This window comes from Benincasa hispida, chromosome 12 (genome assembly GCF_027475165.1).
Source record: "Benincasa hispida cultivar pf3 chromosome 12, pf3_genome.v1.1, whole genome shotgun sequence".
Classification (NCBI taxonomy): Eukaryota; Viridiplantae; Streptophyta; class Magnoliopsida; order Cucurbitales; family Cucurbitaceae; genus Benincasa; species Benincasa hispida.
In genome coordinates, this window is record NC_143489.1 from 23,668,206 (window position 1) to 23,689,458 (window position 21,253).

The 21,253-nt window shown below is 31.9% G+C and overlaps 2 protein-coding genes across 2 annotated transcripts; one reads left to right on the forward strand and one right to left on the reverse strand.

Moving 5' to 3' along the window:
* Window positions 1-1,524: 1,524 nt before the first annotated feature.
* On the reverse strand, window positions 1,525-5,520 carry LOC120067123 (uncharacterized). Its single transcript, XM_039018551.2, has 3 exons — window positions 5,187-5,520; window positions 2,626-2,795; window positions 1,525-1,835 (listed from the first exon to the last, which is right to left on the reverse strand). Exons 1-3 carry the CDS (start codon window positions 5,263-5,265, stop codon window positions 1,818-1,820), a joined length of 267 nt encoding a protein of 88 aa, XP_038874479.1. The 5' UTR covers window positions 5,266-5,520; the 3' UTR covers window positions 1,525-1,817.
* A 2,404-nt stretch (window positions 5,521-7,924) lies between these two features.
* On the forward strand, window positions 7,925-8,549 carry LOC150031877 (succinate dehydrogenase assembly factor). The gene has a single exon (XM_090308745.1). It carries the CDS (start codon window positions 8,038-8,040, stop codon window positions 8,371-8,373), a length of 336 nt encoding a protein of 111 aa, XP_090164871.1. The 5' UTR covers window positions 7,925-8,037; the 3' UTR covers window positions 8,374-8,549.
* Window positions 8,550-21,253: the final 12,704 nt, after the last annotated feature.

Genomic DNA, 21,253 nt, shown 5'->3' on the forward strand with positions numbered 1-21,253 from the left:
CAAAATATCTCATATTCTTTGTGAATTAATTCGAAACATGGTTTTAGGCACTATTTTCAAATTACTTTCTTTTCATGTCAAATATTTACTAATTACATTTGATGGATATTAAATCAAAATTTTATAATAAAGAACAATTAAGTCACAATTTAAATTTTATTATAATAAAAAAATTTAAGTCACGTGCATCACACATGTCTTCCAACTAGTTTATATAAACCATAGCTAAGCTACAATAATAATAATAATACTATTCGGGGGGCCGTCCGTCCTCAACTGAGGACCCCTTTTGTGTTCCCTATTTGACCTCCATCCCCAGTCAAACCAAAGATTCCTCGTCCCGATAGGTACCCCGAGACCAACTCTACGACAATTTTTGTCATCCCTATATATTATAGAATATATTAGGAAGCAAACTTCTTGATAACCTTGGCACTTACTTTGGTCTCCCTTCTACAATACATTTTTTTCAAAATTGTTTTTTTTTTTTTTTTTTTTTTAAGTTACAAGGAAAGAAAAGAATGTTTTTTTCCTGTGTGTTTCAATTCTCATAAATTTGAATTGGAAGCATCTTTTAACTAGAAGATCGTTTATCAACTCGTCAATTTAGACATAACTCAACTGGTCTAAATAAATATTCTCAAATAAAAAGTCAAAATTTTCCCTTAAAAGAAAGGAAGAACAGAAAAGTTAGAAGGTCCAACCTCCCAAATTTGGCTTGTTGAATTATTAATTAACCCACCAAAAAATTAATTAGTAATTAAGTTAGTTAACTATCCACTCATGTGGTGGTCTTTTGAATATAGTTGTGTCAATTAACTGACTCAATAAAAACATATATATATATAATATATTCGGTTTTCAATGAGTTTAGATGGTAATTAGAATGATCCTTGAAAAATGACATTCCTTCATTTTTATCTTATCCTAGCCATGGTCTACAGTGTGTTTCATTCTTTCATCAAATCCTAGATTTCAATTATTATGACCCATTTGGTAAGTAACTATTTAGTTTTTAAAAATTAAGTCTATTTTTTCTCAATTTCTTACGACGTGACATATTTTTCTTAAGTAAAAGAGTTAAATCCTTGGTCAAATTCCAAAATAGAAAGAAAATTTTACAAACGACTTTTTTTTAGTTTTTCAAAATTTAGTTTTGGTTTTTTAAATCATTTAAAAAAAGCAAACGAAGCAAGAATTTTAGAGGTGTAAAAGGTGTTCATAGATTTAATTTTCAAAAAACCAAATAATTACCAAACAGAACCTATATAAATACATTCATCCAAATCCTGCCTATATAAATACATTCATCCAAAACCTATCCAAATTCATTTTGGATCGCCTCATTGACACATGAATGGCTTAAAAAAACATTATCAACAAGCCCTTAAGCGATTGAACTCTAGAGAAAAAGAGAGATTGCCCTTACCAGACACATAATCACATAGGCAATTACCTGGAAACGCTTCAATTCTGCTACAACTTGGGGAGCTCCAGCCCCAAGCTATTGGTTAAAGACAAGGATTTAACATACCAGTTCTCATTTCACATTCCATATAGGGAGTCATTGATGGATGCAATCTGAAGAGGAGACAAAAAAGAAAGCAGAAAATGTCTGCTCGGGGTTTCGACCCGGTGCAGGGGTTTAACAGTGCCATACAAGAAGAGAATCAAAATCAAGATGATTCTGATATCTTTTCAGGTGAATGCAAAAGTTTGCAACAAACGTCTAGATCAATGATATTGGCTAACAAGGAAAACGGACCAGATATCTAATAATCGCTATGCTATCCTTCCATGACATCGGATGGAAAAGATCAAAAGCATCCACCCAACTGCATTGTTACAAAAACAAAGCAAATAGAAAAATGGGGTTTGAAAAGCTCAAAAGCTTTGTGTATGTTTATACATATAAAGCTAGGATCAACATATCAGAACAAACATCAGTCCTACATCAGTCCATCATATAACATATCAGGGCCAGTTTGATAACATTAGTGTTTTTGAATTCCTACTTTTAGAAACAGAAGTGTTTTGTAACCGTTCTTGTTTTTTGTTTCTCATTTTTCAACAACAATGTTTTCAAAGTTGGGTAGACATTTTGGAATCAACAAAACCAGGTTTCTTGAATCATGTTTATGTTTTCAATGTTTTTTTGCAAAACAAAAATAGAAGTATTTGTCATTCTTTACCTTTAAAATGCATAATGAAGATCTAAAAATAAATTTAACATAAAGTTTTTTTTAATATTTAATTTTGCAAACGTATTTTTATGTAAAATTTTATCATATTTAATTTACAAGGTAGGAGAATAAGAAACGAGAAATGGTTACCAAGCATGTATCTATTTTTTTCTTTAATAAAAGAGAAAGAGCAAGAATAAGAAATAGTAACCAAATGCAGTTCCTCTTTCTTTCTTTCCTTCTTTTTTAATATTAAAAGCAAGGAAACAAGAAACACAAAAAAAACAAAAAATTTTACCAAATGGGCCCTCAAAGACTCTAGATTAGTTTTTCTCAACCCTCTTTCATTACCTCCTCATTTCAATTGCAACCGATTTTTCAATGGATATAAACTTTGTAAATGCAAGTATCATAACCATGAAAAACAGACTATTTTGCTTACCAGTATAGCCTCTATCTCTCTGTCCGAGACAGGCGTACGCTTTGGCAGGAGAGATGCTTTGCCTCCCACGGCCATGTTTTGGGGTGGTGCTGGCACATTTGAACCTGAAAGTGTATAGTAACCAATGTCCTTATCTGTTGAGGGGTTGTGCTGAGACTGGTTAGCAGAACCTAAAATAGAAAATCATGACCAAACATCACAAAGGGAGTTACTGCCAGATAAACAGCCTAACCAGTTCCAAGTATTTACTGATAAGAATTAAAAATGTTAAGTTGATATTAAAGCTGAAAATACTTAAGAGGTAATAACAATCGTACCATTTGGGTAAATTCCAAATTGAAACCATGGAGATATAGATGAAAAGATAGGGAGAAGTACATTGTCTTAGCAGAAAATTCACATGAATATTAGTTGGTTCATGAATTTTACTCACTTAGCCCCATTTGATGACCATTTGTTTTAGTATATTTGGTTTCTAAAAGTTAAGTTTATAAACACTACTTGCACCTACAAATTTCTTCGTCTTGTTATCTACTCAATGTTTTCAAAATCTAAACCAAAATTTGAAAACTAAGAAAAGGGTAGAGTTTTGAGTATTTGATTTGAATTTTCTCAATAAGGAAGGTGAATCCATAGTAAAAATATATATATAAGAAAACAAGCCTAATTTTAAAACACAGAAAACAAAAACAAAATTTTTAGCAAATGGGACCTTAGACATTCAAATTAACTTCATACCTTTCCTCAGAGGGTCACCTAAGCCAGATATTTTTAAATCTTAAAAACCAGAGAATTATATAGAGATTACTTCCATCAAGCAAACTGAATCTCACCCAAATTCTTTAACTAGTTGAGCTTTTGTCTAAGAAAAACAAACATGAATATGGGACAAGGATACAACACAACACAAACACAACATCGTGTCCTTTTTTAAAAATCTAGGACATGAAGATGACAGTCATCAAGGACGTGTTTATTGAAGTATACATTTTTAAATATATATCATTGTTATACTAGAATGAGATTCAAAGTCAATAGACAAGAGCTGTTAGACATATTTATATCAATCTTATGCGATGTACTTATTCTCACTTTAGCAGTATTGACATAATGACCTTTTTTAGCTTTTTGTTAGTTTCTGTTTGACCATAGTTGGCCACTTGTCTCCAACCCTAGCCATTTTCATATCGCCACTTTTTTTTTTTTTTCCAGCTCCCCAAATACCGTACAATAGCATTCATATGCTTCAAAAAATAGTTTAATATATTCGGTTTCTCAAAATTTATTATTTTTGTCCAAATCTACTATTAGTTTTGGAAGAGATAGACATGTGCCAAACAATTTTTGGCCTCCTATTTGTGTTCGACACAAGTTTATTGTGCTAACAAGTGTAAAACGCATGTCCAATAAACGTTGGAACATCAAGTTGTTGGACACAAGATGTTATCCAAACTAAAATATTCGTGCTTCTTAGTATCTCAGTACCGCATAACAGGAAAAAAAAAAGCATAAAGAAAAGAAAAGAAAAAATATTCCACAAGAACAAAAAAGTTGATTCAGCTTCTACACCCAGTGAGTTTCTGTTTCTGCACAAATACAACCAAACAGACAAAATCTTCCACGAGAACAAAATTTACTCGGTTTCTAAATTCAGCGAGTTTCTGTTCTACACAACAAACAGATAAAAGAATCTTCCAAAGTAACAAGAAAATGGACTCATTCTCTAATCCATAAAGTATTTTCTATACAACCAAAGAGACCAAAAAAAACTTCCACAACAACAACAAACAGTTAGAGAATCTTCAACAGGAACAAAATTTTGCACAAGTCTCAAAGCCCAGTGAGCTTCTGTTCCTACACAACCAAACAGAAAAGAATCTTCCAGAGGAACAAGTAACTGACTTAGTTTCAAACCCAGGGAAAAAAAAAAAGAAAAAAAAAACCCAAAAACGGACCCAGTTTCTACTCCTAAATCACCATTTGACTAATGAGCTTAAACTCATGAATGAAAACAAATTTAATATTATATTATCTAACACTCCTCCTTATTTGTAGGCTTGAAATAGGTAGAAGACCCAACAAATAAAAATCAATATTAATCAAGAGAAAATAACATTGCAGGAGTTTGAACACATGACCTCCAAGACCACATGCTCTAATATTATCTTAAATCACTCGTTGACCCAAAAGTTTAAACTCATGGATGGTAAATTTAATATTATATTATCTGACATCTACCCAGTGAGTTTCTGTTTCTAAACAGCCAAACAGGCAAGTAAAATTCCACAAGAACAAAGAATTAAGTCAGCTCTAAACTAATTGAACTTCAATTTCTACACAACCAAACAGGCAGGAAAAATAAATCAACAGGAACAAAATTAGGTTCAAGTTCTAAACCCAATGAAATCCCGATACTGTGCTGCCAAACAAGCAAGCAATCAATCTGCCACATGAACCAAAAACTCATCCACAAGATTCATGTTAGTAAAATTCCAACTGATAAACCAGTACAAAGAAAAGATGAAAAAATGAAAAATTTGAAGAATGAAAAAGAAAGGAACCTGAAGCTGAAGATTTTGGGTGTCTTTCAGGGAATTTAATGCGTGGAATTCGCTTCAAAACATGCCCTTCTATTCCCATTTTCTTCCTCTGCTTTACCCTTCCTCTAACTCTGTTTATTTCACTTTGGTTTCTAACGTCGCGTATGGGGTTTCAGCAATTATTTTAATTTTGTACCCTCCATTTTCACATTTGTTTCGAAAGTAGCAAATGTTATTATTTTCTTTTTCTTGAAAAACAAAACCTTTTTTAGTCCTTTTAGATTTCAAAATATTATACTTAATCCTTATAAATTAGTTGGGAGACAAAAATGTAATTAAAATTATTGAGAATCATGAGAATATTGAAATACGTGAGGAATCATGATAGGAAAGAGAGTGAGTTAAAAATGGTCAAAATGATATAAATTGAATATTATAAATCGGGCCCAAAACAATTAATCCAAACATGATTTTTGAATTTCATTACAATCTAAACTCATTTCATTACGATCCTCCAAACAACCCCTAAATTTTCCTCCGACTAGCTTCAATTTAATTCTAAGGTTTCATTATGTAGAATTTTACCATTAAGATTTTATTTTTGTTTTAATTTTGTCCACATATTTCAAGTTTTACACTTTTAATCTCAAACTTCTAGTAAATACTCATTTTTTGTCTTTAGTGTTAATATCTATTAATTAATTTAAAAAATTATAATTAATTAAGTTTTACTATTCTTCGTCATTATTGAAATTAAATTTAAAATTTCACTTCATAATTATTTTAATGACCAAATTTAAAGTGTAAAATTTGAAACTTATGAATCAAATTGAAACAAAACTCAAATGACGAAGAAAAAATTACAACATCTAAAAATCTATGGACTAAATTGAAATCAAACTCAAATTTAAAGAATAAAAGTGTAAAATTTTGAAATATAATGACCAGATGAAAACTATACTTAATCAAGGGATTAAAAATATATTTTCACTTCATTTTCTACAATATCTCAAAAACTATTATTGAAGTAGAAATTGGTTAGAATTTCAAACTACATTTTCACCTAAATCAGTGTGATGGAAATCTAAATTAATGTAAATTATTATTTCAAGTCTCTTTGTAGTTTTTTCTAGACAAACAAGGCAACTACTCAAACTACTGCACTAGCTCTACATTAATGATGGACGACACGACATCTATGAAGCGTAGATACTTCGTGTGAGGCAAATAATCAGTATCAGACACGTATCGGATACTGATACTTCCATATACGTATTTGACACGTGATTTGACGTATCTATTTCCACGTGTCCTTTTTTTTTAAGAAAAAAACAAGCAACTCATCTAATCTTTCTCAATCTAAAATTAGGCCACCTATTTAAAAAGCTCACTACTCGAGTTCAAAACTAAAAGAAAAAAAAAATAACGAATCAAACCCTAAATTAGAATGATCTAGTCTCCATCTTCACATTTGAGTCCCCACAAAATCTACCAAAATATAAATCATTTGAATATCTTCAACAATTTAATGAAGAAGTTCTTCATTTATCTTCATACTTCTCCCTTTAATCTTCTTCTTCTTCTTCTTTACACCATAAGTCACTTTTCTATTGCATTTTATTAATTATTGTAATTCAACATCTTAGATGTTACATTTTTTGCATTGTATTTCAGTGTTCGTATTCTATTTTGTGCTATTGTTATTAACTTGTATGCTAAATTTATAAATATCCTAGGTTTTTTAAAGAAAAGGAAAATGTATCTTCAACGTAACAATATCCTCGTTATTTAGAAATATATATATTAAAAAATATATATAAAAAAGTAACGCATCCTTAGACGTATCCGTATCCTAGATTTTTAGAAATTGACGTTGTATCCGTATCGTGTAACCGTATATGTGTCTGTGCTTCATAGCACGACATTATTTATAGTCGAACTTTGAAGTATTTGTATTTAGAATCGTTTGGATCACATATGTTGTTTTGTGAATATAGATATTAAATGTATGGATTTTAAATGTGTAGAATAATTAATGTATATATTTGGATTTATAGGATAATTAACGTCGGAAAATTATATGAATGTGTTTGATTCACCAATTTTATATATAAAAATTAAAACTAAATAATTGTTTAATCAAATGTAAGAGCAAACAGTGTAGACATAAATAAATTCAATCATTTAATATAGTGGTGTATTGATTACTTATTTAATCACCTAAAATATCAATAAATGAATATTTTAATTTTAAACATTATTTAAATTATTTTATTTAATTGATAAAAATAATTAAATAAATATTAATTAATTAATTAGAATATTAATAATTAATAATAAATTTTATGTTAAATAGTTACGATAACATAAAATATCAATGCCACAAATGTATTATTGAAATGTATCAAGTATGAATAATATATTTATATTTTATAAATAATTAAAATTAATAATGATAATTATTTAATTTTAATTTAATAATTAATTAGACATTATTCATTTTATAGGTATAAAAATTCTACAGAAGGGTGTTAAAAAATATATGTTAGATGGATTTAAAGTTTTTACATAATAATATATAGAATTTTAAAAAGCGAAATTCTGTAGAACAAACACAAACATTAAATATTTATCTAAAATCTCATTTATCTGTCAAATAAACGGGCCTAAAAAAAATAAGGGTAGTTTCGAAATGTTAAAAAAATTAATTAATTAAGGGCAATATAACAACTTTCAAAAGTATAGGGCTGACTGCGTCGAAACAATTACACGTTGTGGGTTTTGTTGTCCAACACGATGTCGTATCAAAGGACTATAAATACCGATTTTCTCTTCAACCGCCGGCCGTTCGCGGATCCGATCGAGTAACAAAATGTCGAGCAATCTCAGCCGTTTACTCTCGTCGCCGCCGACTCTCTCCGCTCTACCGGCGGTGAGTCGCCTGACTTCCAACTCGTTGAGCCGATTCGTGAGCTCCTTGTCCAATCAACAGCCTTCCCGATCGGAGCAAGGTGTGTCCAGCGAGGAACAGCGAGAGGCCGGGAAAGGAAATTCGCCTAATCAACACGAGGCTGCCGGAGATCGAGGAGACGGTGAAGATGAAGGAGTTGATATGGATCAACCGACCCGCGAGGTCGGTGGACCTAAAGGCCCCGAGCCCACCCGCTACGGCGATTGGGAACGAAACGGTCGGTGCTACGATTTTTGATAATTCGAGGTTAGATTGTGAACAAGATCTTAGGATGATATAATTTCTGTAACTCAATTTCATGACCTTCGTTTTCTTTAATCTGAGTTCTTGTTTCGTTTTTATGTAAATTCATTTCCAGAACTGTATGCGTTTCTTCGAGATCGAGAATAATATTATTCATCGTTTCAATAGTACTCGATTCTGATTATCTTATTGCATTTCGTTTTGTTTTAGTCAGGATGTATCAAATTCTGTCTAAATTTGCCATGAACTGTCTGCATTCTGAATTTGTATAGCTAGTTGAACAAAATTTCTGAGAAATTAGAGGAAGGATGGTTGAAATCTGGTTGAACCTGTTCTTATCAAATCGACTACACAAAATATTTTCATATAGGTTATAGAATCATATGAGCTCTGAAATCGATTTCAACTGTTCTTATCAAATCAACTTTAAATTGGATTCAAATTCAAAATGATAGATTTCAGTGGATGATGATCTTCCACTGGCAAATGCTAATGGAAACGTATAGCTATAGCCTGAGCTTGAGGGGAATTGTGCTCTTCCTTAACTTTGTTCTTTAGTATTTTTTAAAAATAAATTACATTGTTACCAAGCTTTTGTTGGGGAGAATTCAAAGACATATAAGAAGAAACCCACAAAAGACAGAAGCTAACAAAAAGAAAGGCCTCCATTCAAACAAGATAACTAAGCGGATAATTACCAAAAAAAAAAGCTTCATAGTCGTAGCGCACAAGGAAACATGGAATGTGGCAAAGGACCAAACATTGTAAGGAGCTCGCTCCAACCCTCTAAAGGTTGGATTGTTCCCCTCACCCCCAAAGACCCACGAAATAGCACACATTCCCGTTCGATATCAATATATGATTAAAAAAAATTATCAAATAAAACATCGAAAACTAGCCTTAAAAGTGTTCGAATTCAACTAATTCATCAGGCAACTATAAGAACATTCAACCCAACATCAAATTAATCAAATCCAACAACCTTATTGAACTACAAGAACTGTGGAACCTAGCCACACACTCTCAAAGAATCCAGCAACAAAACTAAGAGAGTTATTAATTCTAAGTTTAAAGTTCAATTTGAATGGATAATCTTGCTGATGAACATAGGCATGATATAGATTATAGCACATAGGTTTCCTCATATTTTAAGAATATGTATGAGAGAATGAGAATTGTAAGATGGGTAGTGTGCAAACTGAACTACCTAATAAGTTGATGGCTAATGGGTTGGGAATGAATTGCAGCAGGACGAGAAACAGCTGCAAAATGCATTATAGAATGAGAAGTGTCTGCTTGGTTGGTTCCATGGTTTTGAGATAGGAGGAGTTGTACCTTGTAAATAAGATGGAAAATGACTATGATGGTTGGGTTGGTTTTGAACTTCTAACTTGCTTTGACAATTGAAAATGATTGATATATGATGTTCTTTTGATGCCAAGGCATATGTCCTTTTGATTAATAGAACAGCGCCTCGAATCCTCCTCTAAACCATTGATGGTTATTTCAACTCTTGATATGAAATTTTATTATATTTGGACAATTTTTGAAGTTATTCCTTTTTGCCCCAAAAGAATGGTTGCCATTCAACTACAACAATCTTTTCCATATGGACTTTTCCTGATTCCATATTCTCCCATTCTCCATGTTAAAGTAGAGTTAATGGCTGTGTCTGGTACGCCACTCGGATCTAGCAATGGCTTCCTTTCTCTAATCATTTTGTTTCTTCTCTTTTTGCTTGAAAAGAGGTGATTCGGTATTTTAAGTAATCCTGTAAGCAATGACTTCGCAGTACCCCTACCCCTAAGGGAAGTCGATCCCGATGCCTCCTTAGAGATGGGGCATACTTGCCCTACAAATGGTACTTCGAACTTTGTCACAATCATAATTAAAGAATGAAAATAAAAAATAAAAAATAAAATGATGAGATCCACCCCGATGTTACTATTTCCAAAATTTACCATGGGAGATCACTATTGGCCCGTTTGATCACGCTGATTTTCGTTCATTGCTAATGTGGCATCTATCCCACGTTTTTTGGTTCACATTACTCTATCTCTCCTTTTAACCTCTCAAGTTTTTTTCCCTTGATTTAGATCTTTCTCTTTATTTACTTCCTGTACCTAAAAAAAACTTTAGACGACCTACAAAAATCTCCTCTTCCCTCTCTTCCGTTTTTTGCTTAACGTTTTGTTGTTACTTATATGGCACCTAATTTTCTCAAATAGGAAGATTTTTTTGTGCCTATTTATTATTATTGTATGTTTTTGGCTATCTACACCAAATCCCCAAATAAAAAATATATCTTAGCCATTTTTCTAAGGGTTCATTAGTAAGGGTGTTCAAAAAATCCGATGACTCGAAACCGGATCAATCTAACCTAACTTATTCAATTTGGGTTGAGTTGGATTAAAATAAATAAAAAAAATTATGGGTTGGGTTAGATTGATTCATGGGTTCGCTTAAAATAACTCGAACCAATCCGAAACAACTTGAGTTTAATAGTTATTGTTTAAAAATATATATATATATATTTCTTTTACACACAATATTTATTTATTTTTATTTAACTTTGCACTTCTTTTTGGATAACTTAAGATGATTTCTTACCACCTTAGAGAAAAAAAAAACCTTTCATAATCTAAATTGAAATTAAGTTTGATAATTTTAATCCAGTATATGAGAATAACTAAATAAGTATTTTACATATTTTTAGAAAAAAAAATTAAAGAAATGACTTAATTCACATCATTTATTCAATCCAATCCATAACCACTGTTCACTGGGCACAAAGTGGGTAGATGGAAAATGACAGTCATGGATGCGGCCGATCACCAATCAACGATTAATTCTTTTTTTTTTAAAAAAAAAAAAAAAAAACCTTATTTCCTATTTAAAAAGCGCACACGCTTCATGTTTTGACACGTGCATGTCCCACCTTTGACTTTCTCTATTTTTTTTTTTTTTTTTTTTAATCCTTCATAACTTTATTTGTTGCACTAAATGCCTCTAAAAACTTAGATTTTATCAATTAAAATATTAAAATAATGATTATATCAATTTAAATTCTAAATTTTTATAGTAAATCAATTTAGGCCTATATTAGTGGTTTATAACTATTTTTACTTAGCTATTCACTTTATTTCCGTCTCAGATAAACGTATTTATTTGAGAAATCATTTTAAAAATGTGGTTAAATACACTTACCCTTTTATCTAAAGGTTCCACAAATTATAAGGTGGAAGTGCAATCAGTATATTTTCTTTGGAGAGAATATCTTTGATTTTTAAAATAATTAATTTTTGTACAATACGATAATCATAACAATGTAAGATCGAGTACAAATCAATCTCACTGTGTCAAATTGAAAACTTACTTTAGCAAATAACATCATTAATTAATGCTAATAGTTTCATAGTCAACGTGGTCTTGTCTTACTGTTTTATTTGATGGACCATTAGGCTTTGTAAAAATATCTTGCAAGTGTGAGACTGATGTTAAAGTTATTTTATTTTATTCATATCATTTTTATTAGCAGTTCTGCGAAATCAGAACCATCACAGCAGATCATTTTTTAAAAATACTGTGAAATCAGTGGTTGCATATATATATATATTATGTAACTTTAATTATTAAATTTACATTAATAACTATTTAGTTGAAATTTTACGGGTGGATTTATTTGAAATTTTATCAAGAATTTAACTTTCTAATATAAATATGTAATGAGTTACAATATCTCGATATTGGCTACTAAATTAAAAGGATATTGTTCTTTTAGAAACTATTTAGGAAAATATTGTTGTTTTCAACCCTCGACCTTCCTTTCATTTGTACGGAACTTTGAACCTTCGATCTTGCCCTTCCTAACATTATTATTGAGTCTGTTTAATTATCATTCCGGATAAGATCGTATTTCTAAATTTTCATAAGGTCCCCTGGAATTCCTTCCAAAGCTTATTGAATAATTTTTACAGATTCTGTCATCTCAGCAAGTCTGATTAAATAACGAGCTAATGAATCTCCTTCTTTTTGCCACTGAACTTCCCAATCAAATTCGAGAGCGAGAGTTTCAGAGCGAGAGCGAGAGCAAAATAGCAAGATTTTGATAGAGAGCGAGAATACCGTACAAATTTCCCTTTTTTTTCTTTTTTAATTATTACACATTCCACCTTCTTCTTTCTTTCTTTCTTTCTTTTTTTATTTTTTTTATTTTCCATTTTATAAAAATAATTTCTAAAAATATTTTATTATTTTATTTAAACTCTAAAAATAATAAATTAAAAAAATAATAACTCATAAAATTTTTAAAAAAATTGTAAATTAAATATCTCATTTATATGAAAATAATTACAAAAATCAATGTGTCCCACAAGGCGGACGTCGTCGATTTCGAGCTGGTTGTCGTCGTCGACTTCGAACTTGAGGTTGCTCGGGTTCTTCTTGATGTTGCTCTGGTACCTTTGTAGGCGCTTCATAATATAAATATTCATTATGCTCTCCACGACCTCGACCATGTCCATGCACGTATGAAGACGAAGGACCAGCCTCTGAGTCATAATGTCCTGAACCAAATGCTGGCATCATCATCATCGGACTAACATAATCAGTTTGACTCTGCGTTTGCATCATAGGGGGCAACTCCTCCACATTATGTGCAACCTCATCAAACTCATCCTCTTCCCGAACAGGTTCTCTACGTCTAGGAGCTGGTGGAGGAACAATAGGTATATCGTACATGTAATGAATTTCCTCCATATAGCTTTAGTTGTTGACATATAGCAAGAACCTGGTTCGGATCATTCGCAACCTCACGGAGTCTACTGTTGTTTGATCTCTGTGAATTATAAAACAATTAGACAATATTTAAAATAAATTTAAATTAAAAATAATTAGATAATATTCATTCATTTACCAGATAACCCACAGCTGCTCCCGGACGAGTGACGTAGCGCCTTGTGATATTATTATACTAATGAATATATTCTGGAGTGACATCTGTGTCAAACTGTTCAAGAGAAACCCCCACTGCAATAAACCTTGCACGATAGTGCCATCGCACTACCAAATGTGCAACTTTTCCGGACCAATCTCCAGTCCTTAGGTCAATATCATGCAGTACGGATTCAGTATTACAAGGCGATGGGACATCCTGCTGAAAACCGAATTGTCTCATCACCCTATCAGGAAGATGCCACTCACCAATGTGAAAACATATGAGAAGACTCATCGTCTGCCATATGTTTTGACCATTCATACAAAAATTAGGCAAAGTATGCACAATAATTTTGTACAGCTCCCAAATAACCTGAAACACAAAATATTATATTAGAGAATATTAAAGACAAATACAATAAAAATGTGAATAAAATAATCAATTAGGTTTAGTGTAATGTACCTGTTCAGGTTGAAGCAGATCAAATATGTATCTATACTGGTTGACTACATGTATGGTTGTCCTAGTCACACAAAATTTGTCTCTCCACCTAAATTTTTAAATTGATAATTTAGAATTTAAATTAACTAGATCAGTGATATAAAAATTAAATTGAATTAAAACAACATACCGAGAACCGTAGGCTCGTCCAACTAACTGAGCGTCATTAACATGATGTAGCTGTGGAGCCATTGTTGGAAATCGCTCCCAAGCCTATAGTTGCAAAAGTATGAGAGACCCAACTATCTCTCGAACCTCAGGTCTTGTTGCTTTGCATAGTTGTCTATACAACCATGCCAAACATGCACCACCCCACGAATACCGCCCCGCATCATGGAGGTTAGCTAATAGTGGTAGGAACATCAAGTGAACAAAATGACTTGATTTATCTGAAAACAGACTTCCACCCATCATTTATAGTATATATGCTCGCGCATATCTTATGACAGTTTCATCGTCTGCATCATCTGTGAGCTCACAAAATTGTGTTTCTAACCATACTAAACTTAATCTCGATCCTTTAATCTTGTCGACAGGTGGGGTCGCACCGATGTACAGTTGACAAGCTTCTAACCAGTCATCGTACATCACTCCGATGACCGGCTCACCATCAACAGGTAACCCCAACAACACTTCTATGTCTTGTAGAGTGATAGTGCACTCTCCAATAAACATATGGAATGTATGCGTCTCGGGCCTCCATCTTTCGACCAAGGCTGTGATCAGATGTCAGTCTAACTGAATAAATCCTAATCTGGAAACCCCATAGAATCCAGATGTGCGCAGTAGTGGCAGTATTCGAGGGTGGAGCGGGATAATGTGCTGGAGAACTGTCTCTCGATGTCTGCAAGATATTTCTCCAGTAGTACGATCTCGTCATACAACATATGATAGATGAATGGACTGGTCGTATAAAACATCGAGATCAATAGGTCCTGGGAAAGCCATGATCTGAAAAAATATATATATTAAAAGTGACTATAATTGAATAGTAGAGAAAAGTGTGAGGGTAAAGAATAATGTAAAACTTTATTGATTATAATGCATCCCTTATTTCTTCCCTTCTTTTCTCGAAATAGTTCACGCATTTGAAGAATGTTATCTGAGCAAGAGCATTTATAGGCAACATTCGAGCTCCTTTGAGGACTCTATTTATGCACTCTGATAGATTTGTCGTCATCCACTTATATCTGAATCCTTCATCATGTGCTTGAGTCCATTGCTCTAAACTAATATTGTAAAAAAAAACTCAGACAGCTCCAATTTATTCCTTTGATATCTTCAATTGCTTTGTCGAACTTTCGAATTTGAAACTGACACCCGACACGATAAACATAATTTTTCAATGAATTAAATTTATACTTTTTATTGAAGTTGTTGACGATATGTCGCAAGTAGAAACAATGGTGACATTTCGGTCCCGTCCAACCATTTGCTGGGTTGTTCACTGCTGCAATTATACTAGCATGTCGATCTGAAATTAAACACACATCTTCGTGTGTTACAATTTCTCTCAGGTGTTTCAGGAACCATCCCCATTAGTCTACTTAACCATATATAACCACCTGGGCAACAATTTGTAAGACTCATCCCAATCATCGAACACTTTAGCCAACGCTTTTCTTTTTCCCTCCCATAACCTATGGTAAGGAACATGATATCCAAACTTTGATTTGATGTCGGATTGCAGTTGTGCCACACTGATAGATGGTTTTTCTCTTACAACGTCACAGAACTCCAGTGCAATCATTGATGAATCCAATTGCACGTGACTTTGACTTAGTTCTGAATAAAAACATGTATGTTGCTCATCATACTTAGTGATCTCGAACAAGCCATGCGATTTCTTTATTGCACGAAGTCTCCATTTGCAACCTTCCTCCCACTTCTTACACCGAATTGTCAAAATCGTCAGTGTAGATTCAACAACCTTGTATGGTGCGTGACACTTTATTGCAAAACATTTGACCGTGTATTATAGCATTTCCTTATCTTGACAAATCATTCCTTTATACAATTGCATATTGTCAAAGTCCACAGGAGCTACAATTGGGTTATGTTCCCGAATGCTATCCAATGCATTCATATCCAAATCATTGAATGTATTTGAAAGCATCTCATGTTCGACCATCGAAATCCAACTCTTCAAATTCGCCATCCGTTTCTGTTCTGAAGTATCTGTACAGGTTGTTAGCCACCATATCTTCATTATCACATGGCGATGCAACTGACTCCAGACCAGGATCGATACATTGAGTTGGATCTTCAAACTGGTTAAATGATGTATCAGGATCCACCCTATCATATTTACATTTACATACAAATGCACTACATTTGGCACTGGCATTGCCATTGAGAACATCAAGTTCATAGCTTGTGCATTCGAAATATGGAATGACATATATCTTATTGATCCTGATGGTTCTAGATTGGAATGTCTATATATTATTTCTATCTGATTTGCTCCCATATCTACACTAAGTAACATCCCAACCATTTGAATGAATTGTTTAAATATAATTTCACTGATCACATTTATGGTAAAACTCCCACTTGGTGGTTGGTCATACTCAACTCCATCAATACCATTAAACAAATCAATTTTTTGTATTATACTTTTTATAAGAAATATATTAAAAAATATTAAATTTTTTAGTTTATAAACATAAACTTTTTAAGTTTTATGAACATCAACTTTTTAAATATAACAATAAATTAAACTTTTTATAACTATTTTTAAACATAGCAATAAATTAAACTTTTTATAACTATTTTTAAAAATAACAACAAATTAAACTTTTCAAATTAAAATGAGGTAAACTTTTTAAAACTATTTTTTCAAATTTAATACAAAATAAAAAAATAAAATAAAATAAACTTTTTTCAAACTATTTTAAAATATATTTTCAACGTTAATACTAGAAAAGATCAACTTATCACAATAAACATAACAACAATAATTTTCATATGAGTAAACTAAAATTTTCAAATTATATTAAACTTTTGAAACTATACTAAACTTGTTAACTATCACAATAATTTAGTAGAGTAACGAACCAGTATAGTTGTGTAAGAATAATTTGTATTAAACAAAATACAAGAAGATAAATGGAAATGGAAATGGGAGGAGAGGAAGATGATTTCAAAGGCGTGAGAGGGCAGTGAGCAAATCAAGGGGAGAGGAGTGAGCAAATCAAGGGGAGAGGAGTGAGCAAAATCAAGGGTAGTGAGTCTTAAAAAATTATCGAGGGAGTGATTGAGGAAAAATGAAGAGGATGGTGGTTTAAAAGAATGTAGGTTGAGTGTTGAAAACTCGACCCACGAGTTTAGGGTGGTTGAAAAGGCATTAAGGCTTTGGTAGAGGGGCATGAATGCGTCAATGAATGCATGGAATCGGATAACGTCAATGCATGCAGGGAATCGGACCAGGGGCAACATGGTGATATATATGCATTTTTTCAGACTTATGGAAAGTAAATAAAGTGAAGACGATTTCCATGTGGCAGACCACGTCAGCTGACTGGTTGACCGTTTAATCCTATGGCAGACTCAATCTTGCTCTCGCTCTCTCCTACAATCTTGCTCACTCTTACAATCTGCTTCACTCACTTATCTTCCTTGTCGAGGTTGAAGTTTTGACTTACATATGCTAGAACTTCAACATTCGACAACCTAATATACAAATTAGCGAGATTCCCTTCTAGAGCGAGATCCTCTCACAAAAGCGAGATTTCCTTTTCCTTGTCGAGGGTTGAAGTTTCGACATTATGTCGAAACTTCAACCCTCGACAACCCTAATTTACGTATTGTTTTCAAGTTTTTCTTTGTTTTTCGAGTTTTCAATGTTAGACCTCTACATTAGTCGAATCCTCAACCCTCGACTTCTAGCCTCGAAATCCCAAAACAAAAATATTTCTCTAATAAGTTTTAAAACAACAATATTTCTCTAATAAATTTTGAAAACAACAATATTAATATTAAAGGTCCACTAAACAGTTATATTATTATAATATTTTTATGCTTTCAAATATATATTTACTCAAGTTTGCATAGAAATAACCTTTCTATTTCTTTGAGGAAAAGAAAAGTATTCTATTTACTATCAAAATTTATATTTTGTATTAAATAGAAATTATCATGTGGTGGCAAATGAATGGCACCGATAAAGAAAAAGTAGCATTATTATTTTTTTTAATGACAGAAAATGGCTAGAAATCACATTTATCTCTACTATATTAAAATGTTAATAGGGAAGAATTTTTCACTTATTAATATCTATTTAACCTCACATTCACACGCTAACCATATAATGTGATACCTTCCTTCCTTTACTTGTACGTTAATTTTTAATTTAGGGGCTATATCTCTTCTAATAATTAAGGTAATCACCAATTTTTGTATTTGTTTTAATTTTGATATTTTTGATACAACACATATGTTATGATGGTTGCTTCTCAAATTTGCTTCATTTGTAATTGTATGGTATGGAGGCTTTAATTATTAATGGCACCCAAAATATAGATGTTGAGATTGAGATTGTTTATTATATTTATTTTCCCTTCTTGTTACTTTGATCGACAAAGAGGTAATAATTGAGAGATTGAAATAACTGATGGTAGGATATGAAAATGCAACGCAGTCTAGAAAGAGGAATATTATTTTCTCCTGTAAATTGATTTCAGTAAATTCTTAGGAATATTTTCTAAGACCAAAAAAAAAGTCCAATTCTTTTGCATTATCAAAACATAACAAATTCTCTATAAAGTATTCATATACTAAACACAAAATGCGAAGAATGTCAAGAGACGCATGGGAGGATGAGAAACGATAAAGTAATTGAGAGAGTTGGGGGAGTAATGAAAAATACATGGGAAAACGGGTGAAGGTGATGGTGGGTTATTAAACCCACCGTTTTATTTTCATCATTGCAACAAACACGGGCCCAAGATGGTCCACGGGAGTTGTCGTCGGAAGTGGTTGTCGGAGCCTAGAGTTGATCGTCGGAGTTGACCATGCAAAGGTGGTAGTTGGATTATATCAATGGAGTTGCTTATGCAAAGGTAGTCATTGGAGTTAGTCGCTAGAGTTGTCATTGAAGGTGGTTGGCGGAGCCCGGAGTTTGTCATCAAAGTTAGTCATGCGAATGTGGAAGTCGGAGTATATTGTCGGAGTTGCTTTGTACGAAGATGGTTGTTGGAGTTAGTTGTCGGAGTTGTCGTCAGAGGTGGTTGCCAGAGCTTAGAGTTGGTTGTCGGACTTGGCCGCCCAAAGGTGGTTTTTTAAGCATGTCGCTGAAATGTGGTATCGGTAGTTGTTGAAGGTGGTCGATTGGGTGGAACTATTAAAAACATTGGAAGGAGAGAGAATTGAGGAGAATTGGGATGATTTAGGAAAATAACTTCACCAACATTTAATGTTGGTGAGCCAAACATTGAGTTGGTAAAAAATACCAACTCAACCCAACATCAAATACCCCTAAATGTGTAACATTTTATAACCTAGGAACTAAATGAAAATTAGACCCAAAACCTAGGGATCTAATAGATATTTTCACTTAATTTTTTAACAACAATTGAATGGATGAGGAATCAAACTTCCAAGGAGAGAAAATGCATACCAATTATGCTGAGTTAAACACACTTTGACTAATTTAATATTAGTTTATCCACAGAGACATGACGTGATTTTTACCCTTTTTTTAGTTCGTTAAACACCGATAAAAACTTCAACATTCAAGTGGTGCTAATGTAAATCAACTCACATATTATCAAAAAAGAAAAAAACGTGTCTTAATAGTTAAAGACCCTTTTTTTTTTTTTATAAACATTATGCTTTTTCTAATTTTTACACTTATGTTTATTTCCTCACATTTTCTTTCACTATAATTTTTATCTCTTTTAAAGATATTCTGATTCTTAGTGAAATACCAAAAATAAAAATTACTTTTCTAATTAAAAAAAATCCACAACTTAACTCGAATTTTAAAAATATTTATATGAGGTAAACAATGGATGTAGTATTTATAAGCTCAACTTTTTTTTCAAACTAAAAACTAAAAGTAAATTATTATCAAATGAAGGAGAAAAAAAGAGAAAAAGAAAAATTAAGAGCACAGCTGTCACATGAGGAAAGCAATGTGTATGAACCATTGATAAAGTTTAGGGGCATATATTCTTTGAAATCACACAAGTAAAATATTATATTCTTTAAATGGAAATTAATGTTCGAAAAGGCCAAAAAAAAAAAAAAGTACAATCAAATGAAGAGGTTGAGGTTATTATTACCTAATAAAGTAAATTAATTAATATATATTAAATCAAATCAATTCCATATATGAGTGATTAAGTCAATTTCAACCGAGCAATAAGACACGTATATGAGTGATTTGTAAGTTGAGGGGAATATATTCCTTGAAAACCTCACAATCATTTATAATGCTATATACACTTTAGGAAATAAATTTATGTTGGAAATACACTAATTTAATGAAAGATTAATATATACATAAGGCCATTTGAGATAGCTAAATTAATAAAACACTTATTATAATTCTAAAGGTCGATAGTTCAATTTTCACCTATAATTATTAAACTATTTGAGTCTAATATAATTAGTTAAGGCATAAAGACCCTATCAAAAGATCTTTAACGTTTTAGTGTAAGTGATTAACTTAAGTTTAACATACACTAAAGATCAAAATAAAAAGAAAAATACTTTTAGCACATCCTAACTGCATTCATCTTTATTTATCATATTCAATTGTCCAATCATAAATTGTCGATGATTTTTAAATTAATATTTGGTTTTTTTTATGAAGTTAAAAAATATGTAAGTAATTTTTTTTATTATAATCTTTTCATTTTTCATTTATATTTGATATAAGAGCGACAAACGATACATATAAAAGGGTAGAATGTCATCAACATGAATTGATAATTTAAACTTATTAGAAATATGTCATTGAAAATTGACGATTGTAATAATCTATCCTCATCATGACGAAGGTTTAAAGATTACATGGATTTGTTGGCCGAGGCTATAGACTCGTTGAATACGCAAGTATAGTGTGTATGCGATCTTAAACATTTAAGGACATCATAAACCTGTTATTGGTTTAAACTTCCTTGGTCTAATTAGCCATAATCTCTCTAAGAAGCTGGTTAACAAGGACATCTTTGCATATTTAGTTAGCAGGTTGAGGTCTCGTTCATTAACGAAACTAACCAGACCAATTGCTATACCAACTAAGAACTTGCATGCACTATCATTTAAAGATTCGAGAAAAATAAATAAATAAAAACTCTTAGTCTTTTCATCGTTATTATGTATGGATAAAGTATTGAGTCAAATTAAACCTATAGATACACACGACAAACTTATTTTTTTTTACGTGTTTTTCAAATATAATGTGATTAGAGAAATTTATTTTCCCATTAG

Excerpts from the sequence above, each read along its gene's own strand:
- LOC120067123 (XM_039018551.2), bottom strand. The coding sequence starts at position 5,265 with ATGGGAATAGAAGGGCATGTTTTGAAGCGAATTCCACGCATTAAATTC. Across the intron at positions 2,796-5,186 it reads CCCAAAATCTTCAGCTTCAG|GTTCTGCTAACCAGTCTCAG; the intron begins GTTCCTTTCTTT and ends TTTCTATTTTAG.
- LOC150031877 (XM_090308745.1), top strand. The coding sequence starts at position 8,038 with ATGTCGAGCAATCTCAGCCGTTTACTCTCGTCGCCGCCGACTCTCTCC.